Source organism: Odontesthes bonariensis, chromosome 8, assembly GCF_027942865.1.
Source record: "Odontesthes bonariensis isolate fOdoBon6 chromosome 8, fOdoBon6.hap1, whole genome shotgun sequence".
Taxonomy (NCBI): Eukaryota; Metazoa; Chordata; class Actinopteri; order Atheriniformes; family Atherinopsidae; genus Odontesthes; species Odontesthes bonariensis.
Genome location: NC_134513.1, coordinates 18,517,293 through 18,537,438, shown reverse-complemented (window position 1 = coordinate 18,537,438; position 20,146 = coordinate 18,517,293). Strand labels below are relative to the sequence as shown.

Here is a 20,146-nt window from a genome sequence, read left to right as displayed (position 1 = left end):
GCTATGTGGGCGTAGTGCTATATGCCCACGTGGCTTTGTGCATTCCATATTGTATACTTTGTAATATAGTCAGAAGTAATACAGCTCCAAATGGTCTTTGAGCCACTTACATTGACATGTGTAAGCCAGCTCCAGGTACTTGTAAGTGCCAGGACAGGGGTCTCCAAACACGGAGTTTCTCACATTGATGGAACAGCTGCTTTTCCCATTACAGCTATGGATGGAAATATAGGCTTGAATGTGAACTGAAGAATGAAAAGTATGAGTCTCAAATGACAAAAAGTTACCATCAAAGGAAAAAAAGGTATCTATACCTTTCAGCGACTCTTTTTGATTGGCTTGAGCAGCGCACATTTTGGATCTTGGAGGCAGGTCGCCCAGTGGCACATGTGGTCTTATCACGACGCCCATATACAGCACTTTGGACAGATATAACCCTTCCTTGGACTGACAAAGTGGACGAGTTGGAGAGGGGAAAAAAACAAAGCAACATCTCAGATATTACAGGTAATGGATTGTCTTGTTAATCGTGCTAACTATCAGTTAAAGCACTTTACACACAATAACAAAGACTCTTACCACACTTTAGTTGTGCCACAGATCCCTCACATGCCACAGTGTGGCCTTTTCCAGACCGGCTCTCAGGTACTATTGTATCAGAGATGAAGCTAATGTTAGTAACTCTGTTATGATCCAGGAAGTTCATACACCAGCAGCCTCAGCCCAGTTATCACCTGACCCAAGGTTGGATATGGCATTTCTCATGTGATACTAGGTGAATGTGCATGTTTTTCAAAATGTGATTCACTCTTAATATGTAATTAATGTAAATGACATAGAATATCATGCAATGTAATTTGTAATAATGTGTAAATAAGTGAAAATTTTAGTTCAAGATAAAAGTATGGTCTTAATACAAAGTGTAGACTTTAAATGAACCTATTAGTGACAACCTCGGGAAACTGGGTGGAGAATGAAGAGGTGAAAAAGCTGCTATCAAAACAAACAAACACCATTAGGAAGAATCTAAAGTATTGAAGTTTAGCTTTGTTTAAACTTTTGTTGTTCACTTTCTATGATATGGAAGTATGAGCAAGTACCACAAGGCATCACAAAGCTATGTGGGCGTAGTGCTATATGCCCACGTGGCTTTTTCTATTCCATATTGTATACTTTGTAATATAGTCAGAAGTAATACAGCTCCAAATGGTCTTTGAGCCACTTACATTGACATGTGTAAGCCAGCTCCAGGTACTTGTAAGTGCCAGGACAGGGGTCTCCAAACACAGAGTTTATCGCATTGATGGAACAGCTGCTTTTCCCATTACAGCTATGGATGGAAATATAGGCTTGAATGTGAACTGAAGAATTAAAAGTATGAGTCTCAAATGACAAAAAGTTACCATCAAAGGAAAAAAAGGTATCTATACCTTTCAGCGACTCTTTTTGATTGGCTTGAGCAGCGCACATTTTGGATCTGGGAGGCAGGTCGCCCAGTGGCACATGTGGTCTTATCACGACGCCCATATACAGCACTTTGGACAGATATAACCCGTCCTTGGACTGACAAAGTGGACGAGTTGGAGAGGGGAAAAAAACAAAGCAACATCTCAGATATTACAGGTAATGGATTGTCTTGTTAATCGTGCTAACTATCAGTTAAAGCACTTTACACACAATAACAAAGACTCTTACCACACTTCAGTTGTGCCACAGATCCCTCACATGCCACAGTGTGGACTTTTCCAGACCGGCTCTCAGGTACTATTGTATCAGAGATGAAGCTAATGTTAGTAACTCTGTTATGATCCAGGAAGTTCATACACCAGCAGCCTCAGCCCAGTTATCACCTGACCCAAGGTTGGATATGGCATTTCTCATGTGATATTAGGTGAATGTGCATGTTTTTCAAAATGTGATTCACTCTTAATATGTAATTAATGTAAATGACATAGAATATCATGCAATGTAATTTGTAATAATGTGTAAATAAGTGAAAATTTTAGTCCAAGATAAAAGTATGGTCTTAATACAAAGTGTAGACTTTAAATGAACCTATTAGTGACAACCTCGGGAAACTGGGTGGAGAATGAAGAGGTGAAAAAGCTGCTATCAAAACAAACAAACACCATTAGGAAGAATCTAAAGTATGGAAGTTTAGCTTTGTTTAAACTTTTGTTGTTCACTTTCTATGATATGGAAGTATGAGCAAGTACCACAAGGCATCACAAAGCTATGTGGGCGTAGTGCTATATGCCCACGTGGCTTTTTCTATTCCATATTGTATACTTTGTAATATAGTCAGAAGTAATACAGCTCCAAATGGTCTTTGAGCCACTTACATTGACATGTGTAAGCCAGCTCCAGGTACTTGTAAGTGCCACGACAGGGGTCTCCAAACACGGAGTTTCTCACATTGATGGAACAGCTGCTTTTCCCATTACAGCTATGGATGGAAATATAGGCTTGAATGTGAACTGAAGAATGAAAAGTATGAGTCTCAAATGACAAAAAGTTACTATCAAAGAAAAAAAAAGGTATCTATACCTTTCAGCGACTCTTTTTGATTGGCTTGAGCAGCGCACATTTTGGATCTGGGAGGCAGGTCGCCCAGTGGCACATGTGGTCTTATCACGACGCCCATATACAGCACTTTGGACAGATATAACCCGTCCTTGGACTGACAAAATTGGAGAGGGAAAAAAAAAACAAAGCAACATCTCAGATATTACAGGTAATGGATTGTCTTGTTAATCGTGCTAACTATCAGTTAAAGCACTTTACACACAATAACAAAGACTCTTACCACACTTCAGTTGTGCCACAGATCCCTCACATGCCACAGTGTGGACTTTTCCAGACCGGCTCTCAGGTACTATTGTATCAGAGATGAAGCTAATGTTAGTAACTCTGTTATGATCCAGGAAGTTCATACACCAGCAGCCTCAGCCCAGTTATCACCTGACCCAAGGTTGGATATGGCATTTCTCATGTGATACTAGGTGAATGTGCATGTTTTTCAAAATGTGATTCACTCTTAATATGTAATTAATGTAAATGACATAGAATATCATGCAATGTAATTTGTAATAATGTGTAAATAAGTGAAAATTTTAGTTCAAGATAAAAGTATGGTCTTAATACAAAGTGTAGACTTTAAATGAACCTATTAGTGACAACCTCGGGAAACTGGGTGGAGAATGAAGAGGTGAAAAAGCTGCTATCAAAACAAACAAACACCATTAGGAAGAATCTAAAGTATTGAAGTTTAGCTTTGTTTAAACTTTTGTTGTTCACTTTCTATGATATGGAAGTATGAGCAAGTACCACAAGGCATCACAAAGCTATGTGGGCGTAGTGCTATATGCCCACGTGGCTTTTTCTATTCCATATTGTATACTTTGTAATATAGTCAGAAGTAATACAGCTCCAAATGGTCTTTGAGCCACTTACATTGACATGTGTAAGCCAGCTCCAGGTACTTGTAAGTGCCAGGACAGGGGTCTCCAAACTCGGAGTTTCTCACATTGATGGAACAGCTGCTTTTCCCATTACAGCTATGGATGGAAATATAGGCTTGAATGTGAACTGAAGAATTAAAAGTATGAGTCTCAAATGACAAAAAGTTACCATCAAAGGAAAAAAAGGTATCTATACCTTTCAGCGACTCTTTTTGATTGGCTTGAGCAGCGCACATTTTGGATCTGGGAGGCAGGTCGCCCAGTGGCACATGTGGTCTTATCACGACGCCCATATACAGCACTTTGGACAGATATAACCCGTCCTTGGACTGACAAAGTGGACGAGTTGGAGAGGGGAAAAAAACAAAGCAACATCTCAGATATTACAGGTAATGGATTGTCTTGTTAATCGTGCTAACTATCAGTTAAAGCACTTTACACACAATAACAAAGACTCTTACCACACTTCAGTTGTGCCACAGATCCCTCACATGCCACAGTGTGGACTTTTCCAGACCGGCTCTCAGGTACTATTGTATCAGAGATGAAGCTAATGTTAGTAACTCTGTTATGATCCAGGAAGTTCATACACCAGCAGCCTCAGCCCAGTTATCACCTGACCCAAGGTTGGATATGGCATTTCTCATGTGATACTATGTGAATTTGCATGTTTTTCAAAATGTGATTCACTCTTAATATGTAATTAATGTAAATGACATAGAATATCATGCAATGTAATTTGTAATAATGTGTAAATAAGTAAAAATTTCAGACCAAGATAAAAGTCTGGTCTTAATACAAATTGTAGACTTTAAATGAACCCATTAGTGACAACCTCGGGAAACTGGGTGGAGAATGAAGAGGTGAAAAAGCTGCTATCAAAATAAGCAATCACCATTTGAAATAATCTAAAGTATGGAAGTTTAGCTTTGTTTAAACTTTTGTTGTTCACTTTATATAATATGGAAGTATGAGCAAGTACCACAAGGCATCACAAAGCTATGTGGGCGTTGTGCTATATGCCCACGTGGCTTTGTGCATTCCATATTGTATACTTTGTAATATAGTCAGAAGTAATACAGCTCCAAATGGTCTTTGAGCCACTTACATTGACATGTGTAAGCCAGCTCCAGGTACTTGTAAGTGCCAGGACAGGGGTCTCCAAACACGGAGTTTCTCACATTGATGGAACAGCTGCTTTTCCCATTACAGCTATGGATGGAAATATAGGCTTGAATGTGAACTGAAGAATGAAAAGTATGAGTCTCAAATGACAAAAAGTTACCATCAAAGGAAAAAAAGGTATCTATACCTTTCAGCGACTCTTGTTGATTGGCTTGAGCAGCGCACATTTTGGATCTGGGAGGCAGGTCGCCCAGTGGCACATGTGGTCTTATCACGACGCCCATATACAGCACTTTGGACAGATATAACCCTTCCTTGGACTGACAAAGTGGACGAGTTGGAGAGGGGAAAAAAACAAAGCAACATCTCAGATATTACAGGTAATGGATTGTCTTGTTAATCGTGCTAACTATCAGTTAAAGCACTTTACACACAATAACAAAGACTCTTACCACACTTTAGTTGTGCCACAGATCCCTCACATGCCACAGTGTGGCCTTTTCCAGACCGGCTCTCAGGTACTATTGTATCAGAGATGAAGCTAATGTTAGTAACTCTGTCATGATCCAGGAAGTTCATACACCAGCAGCCTCAGCCCAGTTATCACCTGACCCAAGGTTGGATATGGCATTTCTCATGTGATACTAGGTGAATGTGCATGTTTTTCAAAATGTGATTCACTCTTAATATGTAATTAATGTAAATGACATAGAATATCATGCAATGTAATTTGTAATAATGTGTAAATAAGTGAAAATTTTAGTTCAAGATAAAAGTATGGTCTTAATACAAAGTGTAGACTTTAAATGAACCTATTAGTGACAACCTCGGGAAACTGGGTGGAGAATGAAGAGGTGAAAAAGCTGCTATCAAAACAAACAAACACCATTAGGAAGAATCTAAAGTATTGAAGTTTAGCTTTGTTTAAACTTTTGTTGTTCACTTTCTATAATATGGAAGTATGAGCAAGTACCACAAGGCATCACAAAGCTATGTGGGCGTAGTGCTATATGCCCACGTGGCTTTTTCTATTCCATATTGTATACTTTGTAATATAGTCAGAAGTAATACAGCTCCAAATGGTCTTTGAGCCACTTACATTGACATGTGTAAGCCAGCTCCAGGTACTTGTAAGTGCCAGGACAGGGGTCTCCAAACACGGAGTTTCTCACATTGATGGAACAGCTGCTTTTCCCATTACAGCTATGGATGGAAATATAGGCTTGAATGTGAACTGAAGAATTAAAAGTATGAGTCTCAAATGACAAAAAGTTACCATCAAAGGAAAAAAAGGTATCTATACCTTTCAGCGACTCTTTTTGATTGGCTTGAGCAGCGCACATTTTGGATCTGGGAGGCAGGTCGCCCAGTGGCACATGTGGTCTTATCACGACGCCCATATACAGCACTTTGGACAGATATAACCCGTCCTTGGACTGACAAAGTGGACGAGTTGGAGAGGGGAAAAAAACAAAGCAACATCTCAGATATTACAGGTAATGGATTGTCTTGTTAATCGTGCTAACTATCAGTTAAAGCACTTTACACACAATAACAAAGACTCTTACCACACTTCAGTTGTGCCACAGATCCCTCACATGCCACAGTGTGGCCTTTTCCAGACCGGCTCTCAGGTACTATTGTATCAGAGATGAAGCTAATGTTAGTAACTCTGTTATGATCCAGGAAGTTCATACACCAGCAGCCTCAGCCCAGTTATCACCTTACCCAAGGTTGGATATGGCATTTCTCATGTGATATTAGGTGAATGTGCATGTTTTTCAAAATGTGATTCACTCTTAATATGTAATTAATGTAAATGACATAGAATATCATGCAATGTAATTTGTAATAATGTGTAAATAAGTGAAAATTTTAGTCCAAGATAAAAGTATGGTCTTAATACAAAGTGTAGACTTTAAATGAACCTATTAGTGACAACCTCGGGAAACTGGGTGGAGAATGAAGAGGTGAAAAAGCTGCTATCAAAACAAACAAACACCATTAGGAAGAATCTAAAGTATGGAAGTTTAGCTTTGTTTAAACTTTTGTTGTTCACTTTCTATGATATGGAAGTATGAGCAAGTACCACAAGGCATCACAAAGCTATGTGGGCGTAGTGCTATATGCCCACGTGGCTTTTTCTATTCCATATTGTATACTTTGTAATATAGTCAGAAGTAATACAGCTCCAAATGGTCTTTGAGCCACTTACATTGACATGTGTAAGCCAGCTCCAGGTACTTGTAAGTGCCACGACAGGGGTCTCCAAACACGGAGTTTCTCACATTGATGGAACAGCTGCTTTTCCCATTACAGCTATGGATGGAAATATAGGCTTGAATGTGAACTGAAGAATGAAAAGTATGAGTCTCAAATGACAAAAAGTTACTATCAAAGAAAAAAAAAGGTATCTATACCTTTCAGCGACTCTTTTTGATTGGCTTGAGCAGCGCACATTTTGGATCTGGGAGGCAGGTCGCCCAGTGGCACATGTGGTCTTATCACGACGCCCATATACAGCACTTTGGACAGATATAACCCGTCCTTGGACTGACAAAATTGGAGAGGGAAAAAAAAAACAAAGCAACATCTCAGATATTACAGGTAATGGATTGTCTTGTTAATCGTGCTAACTATCAGTTAAAGCACTTTACACACAATAACAAAGACTCTTACCACACTTCAGTTGTGCCACAGATCCCTCACATGCCACAGTGTGGACTTTTCCAGACCGGCTCTCAGGTACTATTGTATCAGAGATGAAGCTAATGTTAGTAACTCTGTTATGATCCAGGAAGTTCATACACCAGCAGCCTCAGCCCAGTTATCACCTGACCCAAGGTTGGATATCGCATTTCTCATGTGATACTATGTGAATTTGCATGTTTTTCAAAATGTGATTTACTCTTAATATGTAATTAATGTAAATGACATAGAATATCATGCAATGTAATTTGTAATAATGTGTAAATAAGTAAAAATTTCAGACCAAGATAAAAGTCTGGTCTTAATACAAAGTGTAGACTTTAAATGAACCCATTAGTGACAACCTCGGGAAACTGGGTGGAGAATGAAGAGGTGAAAAAGCTGCTATCAAAATAAGCAATCACCATTTGAAATAATCTAAAGTATGGAAGTTTAGCTTTGTTTAAACTTTTGTTGTTCACTTTATATAATATGGAAGTATGAGCAAGTACCACAAGGCATCACAAAGCTATGTGGGCGTAGCGCTATATGCCCACGTGGCTTTGTGCATTCCATATTGTATACTTTGTAATATAGTCAGAAGTAATACAGCTCCAAATGGTCTTTGAGCCACTTACATTGACATGTGTAAGCCAGCTCCAGGTACTTGTAAGTGCCAGGACAGGGGTCTCCAAACACGGAGTTTCTCACATTGATGGAACAGCTGCTTTTCCCATTACAGCTATGGATGGAAATATAGGCTTGAATGTGAACTGAAGAATGAAAAGTATGAGTCTCAAATGACAAAAAGTTACCATCAAAGAAAAAAAAGGTATCTATACCTTTCAGCGACTCTTTTTGATTGGCTTGAGCAGCGCACATTTTGGATCTTGGAGGCAGGTCGCCCAGTGGCACATGTGGTCTTATCACGACGCCCATATACAGCACTTTGGACAGATATAACCCGTCCTTGGACTGACAAAGTGGACGAGTTGGAGAGGGGAAAAAAACAAAGCAACATCTCAGATATTACAGGTAATGGATTGTCTTGTTAATCGTGCTAACTATCAGTTAAAGCACTTTACACACAATAACAAAGACTCTTACCACACTTCAGTTGTGCCACAGATCCCTCACATGCCACAGTGTGGCCTTTTCCAGACCGGCTCTCAGGTACTATTGTATCAGAGATGAAGCTAATGTTAGTAACTCTGTTATGATCCAGGAAGTTCATACACCAGCAGCCTCAGCCCAGTTATCACCTGACCCAAGGTTGGATATGGCATTTCTCATGTGATATTAGGTGAATGTGCATGTTTTTCAAAATGTGATTCACTCTTAATATGTAATTAATGTAAATGACATAGAATATCATGCAATGTAATTTGTAATAATGTGTAAATAAGTGAAAATTTTAGTTCAAGATAAAAGTATGGTCTTAATACAAAGTGTAGACTTTAAATGAACCTATTAGTGACAACCTCGGGAAACTGGGTGGAGAATGAAGAGGTGAAAAAGCTGCTATCAAAACAAACAAACACCATTAGGAAGAATCTAAAGTATTGAAGTTTAGCTTTGTTTAAACTTTTGTTGTTCACTTTCTATAATATGGAAGTATGAGCAAGTACCACAAGGCATCACAAAGCTATGTGGGCGTAGTGCTATATGCCCACGTGGCTTTTTCTATTCCATATTGTATACTTTGTAATATAGTCAGAAGTAATACAGCTCCAAATGGTCTTTGAGCCACTTACATTGACATGTGTAAGCCAGCTCCAGGTACTTGTAAGTGCCACGACAGGGGTCTCCAAACACGGAGTTTATAGCATTGATGGAACAGCTGCTTTTCCCATTACAGCTATGGATGGAAATATAGGCTTGAATGTGAACTGAAGAATGAAAAGTATGAGTCTCAAATGACAAAAAGTTACCATCAAAGAAAAAAAAGGTATCTATACCTTTCAGCGACTCTTTTTGATTTGCTTGAGCAGCGCACATTTTGGATCTGGGAGGCAGGTCGCCCAGTGGCACATGTGGTCTTATCACGACGCCCATATACAGCACTTTGGACAGATATAACCCGTCCTTGGACTGACAAAATTGGAGAGGGAAAAAAAAAACAAAGCAACATCTCAGATATTACAGGTAATGTATTGTCTTGTTAATCGTGCTTACTATCAGTTAAAGCACTTTACACACAATAACAAAGACTCTTACCACACTTCAGTTGTGCCACAGATCCCTCACATGCCACAGTGTGGACTTTTCCAGACCGGCTCTCAGGTACTATTGTATCAGAGATGAAGCTAATGTTAGTAACTCTGTTGTGATCCAGGAAGTTCATACACCAGCAGCCTCAGCCCAGTTATCACCTGACCCAAGGTTGGATATGGCATTTCTCATGTGATATTAGGTGAATGAGCATGTTTTTCAAAATGTGATTTACTCTTAATATGTAATTAATGTAAATGACATAGAATATCATGCAATGTAATTTGTAATAATGTGTAAATAAGTGAAAATTTCAGACCAAGATTAAAGTCTGGTCTTAACACAAAGTGTAGACTTTAAATGAACCTATTAGTGACAACCTTGGGAAACTGGGTGGAGAATGAAGAGGTGAAAAAGCTGCTATCAAAATACACAATCACCATTTGAAATAATCTAAAGTATGGAAGTTTAGCTTTGTTTAAACTTTTGTTGTTCACTTTATATAATATGGAAGTATGAGCAAGTACCACAAGGCATCACAAAGCTATGTGGGCGTAGTGCTATATGCCCACGTGGCTTTGTGCATTCCATATTGTATACTTTGTAATATAGTCAGAAGTAATACAGCTCCAAATGGTCTTTGAGCCACTTACATTGACATGTGTAAGCCAGCTCCAGGTACTTGTAAGTGCCACGACAGGGGTCTCCAAACACAGAGTTTCTCACATTGATGGAACAGCTGCTTTTCCCATTACAGCTATGGATGGAAATATAGGCTTGAATGTGAACTGAAGAATGAAAAGTATGAATCTCAAATGACAAAAAGTTACCATCAAATAAAAAAAAAAGGTATCTATACCCTGCAGCGACTCTTTTTGATTGGCTTGAGCAGCAAACATTTTGGATCTGGGAGGCAGGTCGCCCAGTGGCACATGTGGTCTTATCACGACGCCCATATACAGCACTTTGGACAGATATAACCCGTCCTTGGGCTGACAAAGTGGACGAGTTGGAGAGGGGAAAAAAACAAAGCAACATCTCAGATATTACAGGTAATGGATTGTCTTGTTAATCGTGCTTACTATCAGTTAAAGCACTTTACACACAATAACAAAGACTCTTACCACACTTCAGTTGTGCCACAGATCCCTCACATGCCACAGTGTGGACTTTTCCAGACTGGCTCTCAGGTACTATTGGATCAGAGATGAAGCTAATGTTAGTAACTCTGTTATGATCCAGCAAGTTCATACACCAGCAGCCTCAGCCCAGTTATCACCTGACCCAAGGTTGGATATGGCATTTCTCATGTGATACTAGGTGAATGTGCATGTTTTTCAAAATGTGATTTACTCTTAATATGTAATTAATGTAAATGACATAGAATATCATGCAATGTAATTTGTAATAATGTGTAAATAAGTGAAAATTTCAGACCAAGATAAAAGTATGGTCTTAACACAAAGTGTAGACTTTAAATGAACCTATTAGTGACAACCTCGGGAAACTGGGTGGAGAATGAAGAGGTGAAAAAGCTGCTATCAAAATAAGCAATCACCATTTGGAAGAATATAAAGAATGGAAGTTTAGCTTTGTTTAAACTTTTGTTGTTCACTTTATATAATATGGAAGTATGAGCAAGTACCACAAGGCATCACAGAGCTATGTGGGCGTAGTGCTATATGCCCACGTGGCTTTGTCTATTCCATATTGTATACTTTGTAATATAGTCAGAAGTAATACAGCTCCAAATGGTCTTTGAGCCACTTACATTGACATGTGTAAGCCAGCTCCAGGTACTTGTAAGTGCCACGACAGGGGTCTCCAAACACGGAGTTTCTCACATTGATGGAACAGCTGCTTTTCCCATTACAGCTATGGATGGAAATATAGGCTTGAATATGAACTGAAGAATGAAAAGTATGAGTCTCAAATGACAAAAAGTTACCATCAAAGAAAAAAAAGGTATCTATACCCTGCAGCGACTCTTTTTGATTGGCTTGAGCAGCACACATTTTGGATCTGGGAGGCAGGTCGCCCAGTGGCACATGTGGTCTTATCACGACGCCCATATACAGCACTTTGGACAGATATAACCCGTCCTTGGACTGACAAAGTGGACGAGTTGGAGAGGGGAAAAAAAACAAAGCAACATCTCAGATATTACAGGTAATGTATAGTCTTGTTAATCGTGCTAACTATCAGTTAAAGCACTTTACACACAATAACAAAGACTCTTACCACACTTCAGTTGTGCCACAGATCCCTCACATGCCACAGTGTGGACATTTCGAGACTGGCTCTCAGGTACTATTGTATCAGAGATGAAGCTAATGTTAGTAACTCTGTTATGATCCAGGAAGTTCATACACCAGCAGCCTCAGCCCAGTTATCATCTGACCCAAGGTTAGATATGGCATTTCTTATGTGATAATAAATGTGAAATCTAAATGAGCATATTTTTCAAAATGTGATTTACGCTTAATTAAAGTAAAAGACATAGAATATCATTCACTGTTATTGTTTAATAATGTGTACGTAAAAGAAAATTTCACCATCAACGTACCTGCATTTATTATCAAAATTGTTGTTGCAAGCACTGAAATAGAAAAAAAAAGTTATTTCATTCTATTTGTAACCTTTTCATCATTAAATCTATTTTTTTATGACCAACTACAAAAGCCGCAGCCTTTAGAATGTATTACTTTCAAACTTTTAAAATAATATCTCTTCTCACTATATGATTACCCTATGTGTTGAATTTCCCCAACTGAGGGATGAATAAAGTATTTTTCTATTCTATTCTATAATGTTCAGACTACAGGAACTTTGTACAAAGGAAAGAGGATTATTTTAAGCATAGCAAAAATTATTAATAAATGATTCACAAATGCTGTGCATATACATGTGTAGGCTTACATTTGTGCCAGAAAATGTTACTATTGACAAATTCACTTATTATTATAATTCACTCATATGCTGTGTACACTATTGAGCGTCGACTCAATAACCAACTTGCTATTGACTCTCTACAAAAGAGTTATTAATCGCACGTTTTTGACAAACAGATAAAACAGGCTATGTTTTTGTTTATAACTTTTTAATAGAGCATTATAAGATCATCCATTATCATCCATAAAACTTAAACTTAACTTAAACAACAAACCATTTCATTTTGCTTCTGAAATCACAGAAACGTATTGTAGTCACTTAAAGTATAGGCATAAAAACTTTATGAACAGACGACATAAACATAAAAACAGAGAAAATGAATTTTTTTTTTTGACCAATTCGATTCAATTCAGTTTATTTATATTGCACCAAATTATAACAAATGTCATCTCAAGGCACTTAAATAATATAATCCAATTCAAGCCAAAGCAAAGGCAAAATAATGTGAGATTTATCTCTTTTTTTTTTAACAATTATCTCATACAGTGCACTCATAAAGGTTGTCTTTCAATAGCTGCAACTAGATATAGAAAGTGATTTTTTTTTTTTTCATCAATGGAGAAGTTTTTGTTATGTACTCACACAGAGTGGATCCAAGTCTGGAGCAGAGCATGTTTAAGAGCTGAAGTGGCTGTAGATGAAAGTAACAGATACCTTTATTCAGAGTTTTTATAGGTTCTGTTTGCCCATATTCACAACCAGTGACCAATAGAACAACTTACAGAGATGAAGGATGGAGTTTGACTTGTAATCATCTGTTCTCAGGCACTTTGTGTGTTCTCAGGTACTCTGCCAAATCCTATTTTCTTAGTATATTTGATGCATCACTGAATCTGTGTTTAACTTGTCATTATATAAATTATCTTTGTCAACAATGTGGTCATTTCTTCATGCTCACATCCCAGCTTTCATCACTAGTAACGCTTAAGGTAAATAAAAGGTGAGACTTAAAGTGACTACAGCGCTGCTAGTCACTCTGTATGGCAAAATGACTGTGACAATGCTTATTTATTTATTTATTTATTCTTGGTGCATTTGTAGTTTTGCATGCTTACATTTGTTAACGTGTACTTGACTTGATGATGGGGACCAGAAAAGAAAAAATGAGGACCTGTCAGGGTTGGGGTGGGAAGGTAGGACACGGATGCGGACTTTTCACAAAGCAAAACAGGGTTTTATTGACAAAAACAAAGTTCAAACAAAAAGAGCGGCTCAGCCGGATTCAAAAACTAAACTGTGAAAAAACAAACAAATTACTTGGCATGGCATGGAATAAATACTTAGCTTGATATACGTGGCATGGCATGAGGGGATGGAAAATCAGGAGCAAGGTACGAAGGTAAGGTAGGTATTGAAAAGATCCGACAAGGAAACAGGGGAGCCTGGAAACTAAATAGGGACTGAGTGATTAGTGACTGAGTGCAGCTGGTGGGGAATGAACAGGTGACATGAGTGAAGGTAATGAACTGAACATGGAAGTGAGGGGAAAACAATGGCAAAACTAAAAACTCAAAACCAAGACCTGAAAACATGATGAAATAAAACTAAAAACATGGCAGAGTCCCGTGGGCGTGACAGAGCCCCCCCCCCCCCCCCTCAAGGAGTGGATCCCAGACGACCCAAAACGTGGGTGGGAGGGAGGGGCTCGGAGCCGGAGGCGGTCCAGTGGGCAGCCAGACCCCCGGCGACGGGGCCGCAGGAGCCGATCAGGCATGTGGCCAGAGCTCCGGCCTCGAGCGGCAGGAAGCGGCAGGAAGCGGCAGTCTGGCAGGCGGCCAGACCTCCTGCGACGTGGTGGCAGGAGGCGGTCTGGCGGGCGGCCAGACTTCCGACGGCGTGGCGGCAGGAGGCGGTCTTGTGGGCGGCCAGACTTCCGACGGCGTGGCGGCAGGAGGCGGTTTGGCAGGCGGCCAGACTTCCTGCGACGTGGCGGCAGGAGGCGGTCTGGCGGGCCGCCAGACTTCCATCGACGAGGCAGGAGGAGGAGCCGGAGACCGTCCGGCGGGTGGCCGGACATCCGACGACGTGGCAGGAGGAGGAGCCGGAGACCGTCCGGCTGGCGGCCAGACATCCGGCGAGGGGGGAGCCCCCCCTTTAAGGGATGGATCCCAGACATCCCAAAAGTCGGAGAACTGTGAGTCCATGGTCCAGAGCCCCATGGGCTCTGAGGCTAAGTCAGCCTCTGTGGCCTCTGTGGCATAGTCAGGCGCTACGGCGGCTGGGGCCAGCTCTATGGGCTCTGTGGCTGGGGCCAGCTCTACGGGCTCTGTGGGTGCTGGGGCCAGCTCTATGGGCTCTATGGGCTCTGTGGCTGTGACTGGGTTTCTGGACTCTGAATCTGAGGAGGAGGAGCGGTACAGCGCGATTATTTTTTCTGGCTCAATGCCGAAAAGGTCCAGCAACGCAACGCGCTGCACACTCCTGACCTCCACCCAGATGGATGACACACCCGATATGTGCTGGAGGACCTGCTTCTGCAAAAAGAAGTCTGCCAAATCATTAGCCACATCAAGCTTTTGCCAGGAGGTGCTGTCCTGTGCCAAGCAGCACAACAGAAATGACAGCAATTTGCGAGACAGAGTTTGTGATAAATAAATGAACAGCGGTATAAAACGGTATGCAACCGGCATTCCGACATCCCGTCACTCAGACATGACGCCACTGCGACATCCCGCCATTCCGACACTTTGATACCACCATTCCGACACTTTGATACCACCATTCTGACACTTTTTTGATACCACCATTCCGACACTTGTTGGGAGCTGTCAGGGTTGGACTGGGAAAAAAAATTGGCCCTGGCAATTTTCCCCGGGACCAGCCCCCCCCCCCCCCCTCAGTATTAATTAGTATCTCCAATCTAATTAAATAAAAATAAAAAACGAGAACAGACCGCTCAGTCAAAGGCATGTACCCATAAAAAAAATACACACACGTCACACAACCTGACTATCGGCTAACAACCATGATCAGTAACCTACACAAACCCAGACACATAATGGCTCGGCGGCCAGCAATTGGATAAACCAATGAAGTGAATCAATCCTGTGAAAGAATGAAAACACGTGAATGAAACCTGCACTCACCCATTATGAAGTTAACTCTGCCAGCCCCTCCATAACCTGCTCAGCCAACTCCTTGACGTCGGGTATGGTTGGTAACGTTACGGCGGCTAGCATTAGCAACGAGGCTGCTAGGCTTGCTAAATCGGTAAGCATTAGGCTACTGAAGAAAGCTAGTCTTTTTAGCTACGTTATATTATCATCTTTCTTCTCGGCTATAACCTTTGTTTACGGCCACTGGCCCTAACCTGACGCCCTAGCTGTCAAATCACCGGAAGTTTTCACCGGAAGTACTCGCGCACACACAAAAGCTCTCTCCAGACATATCTTTCTTTCATTCCGCCCAGATGAAATTTAATGCCACTCTTCGAAAATCGGCGAAATTTAAGACATTTTATCTGCCGGTGAACCCAAGTGTCCATTGTCCTGATAAAGATCTAGCCTACCAGCTGTTGTGAGGCTTCACTTTGACAGCATTCTCAGTGGTTTAAGGTCAAATAAATTGAGGCAATTGTCACAAAAACAAATAGCATCCGTTTTACGCTGCCAAATGAAATTTTGGCTACACAACGAGCCCCTCGTCAGCCCTCATCATCAGTAAATTTCTGAGTGGGTGCGATCAGTCTTGCTTGACTTGCGTGTTGGAATGTCTCTCTCTCGGGCATTTGTAGCTGGTGCAGCCCTATTATTGCATGGCGAGCTGTCCACGCGTGTGGTGCTGAAATCGCGCGTCGGAATGGTGGTATGTTGAAAAGAAAAAAATCATACCGCCATTCCGACAAAAGAAAAAATTAAATTCGGAATGACGGGACGTTTCATTTCTTAAAAAAATGTCACCAGTCCGACAATTGAACGTCAATGTCGGAATGTCGGTATGTCGGAATGGCAGCATGTAACCGTATAAAACAGCCCAGTCTGTCATGTTGGCTGGTTAAAGCAAGGAGGGAAAAGGATCCAATTGGCAGGCAGCAGAAACTGTCTTTATTGATATAATGAACTAAAGATGATACCAAGGCTGGAAAAGCAAGGAACCAAATCGGATTAATAAGAAAACAAAACTCCAATACAAAAACACAGACTGACAGAAGCAAACAGTGATGAAAAAATAATTACATGGATCACAAGGAATTTTCATAGTGAGAAAGCAAACAACTAACAAAAGGTGGGTCACCACCTGTTTGGCTAAATAAATTTAGGTGTAACACAAGAGCAGGATGTAAGCTTAACAGAAAACACAAGGGGTCAGGATCTACAAAATGAACCAAGAAACTGGATGGACTACAACTGTTAACTAGATTCCTGTTCCTCCCTTGCTACTCTCGCTGGCAGGCGCATCTGGGTTCCCGGGGAAACTTTAACTTGGATGCCAGAGCAGGTTCTGGCTCGCTTGGGGTGGCTGTCTGGGGTGGTCCTCTAAGGGTGGCGGGGAGCTCTGCCGGGCGTAGGTGTGGTCCTCTGGCACGTGGGTCTCTTGGTCCCGCACTCAGGTCACATCAGGCACCATCCGCCCAGCAGGGCCCTGCCCTTTCGGTTCTGGTTCCCTGGCTCCTTCGCTCAATGACGTGGCTTTCCCGTGGTGGGCTGCCGTGGTTCTCTCTTCCTTGCCTCCTCGGGGTTGCTCGTTTCCCTGGTCCGGATCTATCTTTAAAAGCTGACTGTGTATACATATGTATATACACTGCCTGGCCATAAAAAAAGTCGCTACCTACAAAAAAAAAAGGTCACACACTGTGTCATATTTCGTTGAACCGCCTTTATTTTTGATTACGGCACTCATTCAGTTTGGCATTGCTACGATAAGCTTCTGCAATGTCACAAGATTTATTTCCGTCCAGTGTTGCATTCATTTTTCACCAAGATCTTGTATTAATGATGGGAAAGTCGGACCAGTGTGCAATGCCTTCTCCAGCGCATCCCAAAGATTCTCAATGGGGTCAAGATCTGTGGGGGTCAACCCATGTGTGAAAATGATGTCTCATGCTCCCTGAACCACTCTTTCACAATTTGAGCCTGATGAATCCTGGCATTGTTATCTTGGAATATGCCCGTGCCATGGGAAGGAAAAATTTATGGAATAATCTGGTCATTCGGTATGTTCAGGTTGTGAGCTGACCACATTCTTTGGGCTCATAATGTTGCTGAACCTGGACCTGACCAACTGCTGCAGCCCCAGATCATAGCACTGCCCCCACAGGCTTGTACAATAGGCTCTAGGCATGATGGTGCAGCACTTCATCTGCTTCTCTTCTTAACCTGATGCACCCATCACTTTGGATCAGGGTAAATCTGGCCTCATCCAATCACATGACCTTGTTCCATTGCTCCAGAGTCCAATCTTTATGCTCCCTAGCAAATTGAAGCCTTTTTTTTCCGATTAGCCTCACTGATTAGTGGTTTTCTTAGGGCTACACAGCTGTTTAGTCCCAATCCCTTGAGTTCTCTTCACATTGTGTGTGTGGAAATGCTCTTAATTTCACAATTAAACATAGCCCTGAGTTCTACGGTTGTTTTTCTGCGACTGGATTTCACCAAATGCTTAAATGATCGCCAATTGCAATCAGTTAGGACTTTTTTCCGACCACATTTCTCCCTCAAAGATGATGATTATCCACTATCCTTCCAGTTTTTAATAATGCGTTGGACAGTTCTTAACCCAATTTTGGTAGTTTCTGCAGTCTCCTTGGATGTTTTCTCTGCTTGATGCAAGCCAGTGATTTGACCATTCTCAAACAGAGTAACATCTTTTCCACGACCACGGGATCTTTCGACATTGTTGTTTAAGAAATGAGAAGGGTTTAATAACTTGTTGCCAGCTGAAAGATAATCGCCCATGCAGTAATTGTAACCTATTGACACAAAGGGTGGGACGCGGATGCAGACTTTAAAAAAAAAAAGGAAATTTGATTTATTTTCACAAAAAAAAGGTTAACATAAAGCGTGGCTGAGCCGGATGACAAAACTAGACTGTGGAAAACAAAACAAAGAACATGACTTGGCATAACTTGAAAGAACTTGACTTAACTTAGCTTGGCATGTAGACGATGTAGATGGTGAAGGTGCAAGGATCTGACAAAGACTGTGAGAAACAAGAGAGCCTAAATACTGTGGGAACTGATGAGTGAATGGATGCAGCTGAGAGAATCGAACAGGTGTCACAGATGAGCTAATAACCTGAACATGGGGACTGAGGAAACAGAAACTGTGGGGAAAACGAAGGCAAAACTAAATACAAGACATGAGCTAGAAAACTAAGGCATGGGGGAAAATTAAAACATGATAAAACACAAAACTAAGAACTAAAAACATGGGGAAACCCCCATGGACATGACACCTATTTGAGTTAAATCCAGGAAGCAACTTTTTTTTGGGCCAGGCAGTGTTCGGCCCCCTTGAACTTTTCAACCTTTTGCCACATTTCAGGCTTCAAACATAAAGATATACAATTAAAACATTTTGTGACGAATCAACAACAAGTGGGACACAATCGTGAAGTGGAATGAAATTTATTGGATGTGTCAAACTTTTTTAACAAATAAAAAACTGAAAAGTGGGGCGTGCAATATTATTCAGCCCCTTTACTTTCAGTGCAGCAAACTCACTCCAGAAGTTCAGTGATCTACAGCCACTTCAGAAAAATTATATTCAGATTAAGTATAGTAGTTTTCGTTCAGGACCTTGTCTAGAGTGATCAGCATGCAAAAAAAAAATAGGGAAATGGCCCTTTTCTGCATTTTCACAAATCTTTAATAAGGTATTAATGAATCTACGGCCTCTTTAGAATAACTATTTCCAGATTTGAGCAGTCTAACTATTGTAGTTTTCAAACAGGGCCTAAACGTATGTGATCAGCATGCGAAAAAAAAGTAGTGAAAGGACCCAATATGTCCATCCCCTTAATTGGTGAATTGGAAGCTAGCTTCAACGTTTTATTTAAAGGGAGGAATCAACTTATCAGTTGTTGAAAAGGAAGATCTGTCACATTTATAATCTGTACACCTGACAGAATGAAAATTAACATTTATAAAATGAACACCTGACTCTCAGAAAGCATTTACTGAGCTTTTAAGAAGTAACACATCAGTGTGTCATACAAATAACTTCAGCTTCACATTCCACTCAAAACATTATTATTCATTTCATCCTAATATTAGCACTGATAAATGTTTTGGTGATGAACAGACAGTTTAGCCTTCAAAAATACCAATCTGCTGTTGTTTGTTCATCTTTTAAAGGAAAGGAGAAATATTAAGGAGCTGACTTATTCATTTGCTCTCCGTGTAACGCCATGGACTTATGTCACGAGTTTTAGGTCATGTTTTGGTTTAGTTTTTTTCTCATGTTTTAGGTCCAGGTCTTGTTTAGTTTTCATGTCACGCCACCCTCTCCTTCCCTGCCATCAGCCTCACGTCCCTCACCTGTGTTTTCCCCATCAGCTGCACTCAATCCCTAATCAATCACCACAGTATTTAGTCCCCAGGTCTTTTCATGCTCCTTGTCAGATTCTTCCCGTCATCGATGCTCCAGGTCATAGTAAGCCACGAATTTATTCATGTCAAAGTCAAGTCAAGTCTTTTGTTTGTTTTTTCACAGTCTTGTTTATTTTCTTATAGTCTTCTCTAGTTTTTTGATATCCGGCTCAGCCGCGTT

General features: G+C 40.8%; 1 protein-coding gene and 1 long non-coding RNA gene across 2 annotated transcripts; both read right to left on the bottom strand.

Annotated features, from left to right (window-relative positions):
- Nucleotides 1-1,185: 1,185 nt before the first annotated feature.
- On the bottom strand, nucleotides 1,186-4,813 carry LOC142385937 (L-rhamnose-binding lectin CSL3-like). Its single transcript, XM_075472613.1, has 9 exons — nucleotides 4,774-4,813; nucleotides 4,570-4,704; nucleotides 3,658-3,790; nucleotides 3,454-3,557; nucleotides 2,807-2,851; nucleotides 2,548-2,680; nucleotides 2,343-2,446; nucleotides 1,431-1,563; nucleotides 1,186-1,330 (listed from the first exon to the last, which is right to left on the bottom strand). The coding sequence occupies exons 1-9, from the start codon at nucleotides 4,811-4,813 to the stop codon at nucleotides 1,186-1,188; spliced, it is 972 nt and encodes a 323-aa protein (XP_075328728.1).
- Nucleotides 4,814-11,726: 6,913 nt separating this feature from the next.
- LOC142385448 (uncharacterized) lies at nucleotides 11,727-13,082 on the bottom strand. Its single transcript, XR_012770181.1, has 3 exons — nucleotides 13,020-13,082; nucleotides 12,052-12,084; nucleotides 11,727-11,795 (listed from the first exon to the last, which is right to left on the bottom strand). It is a non-coding gene; the product is annotated as an uncharacterized LOC142385448 (long non-coding RNA).
- Nucleotides 13,083-20,146: the final 7,064 nt, after the last annotated feature.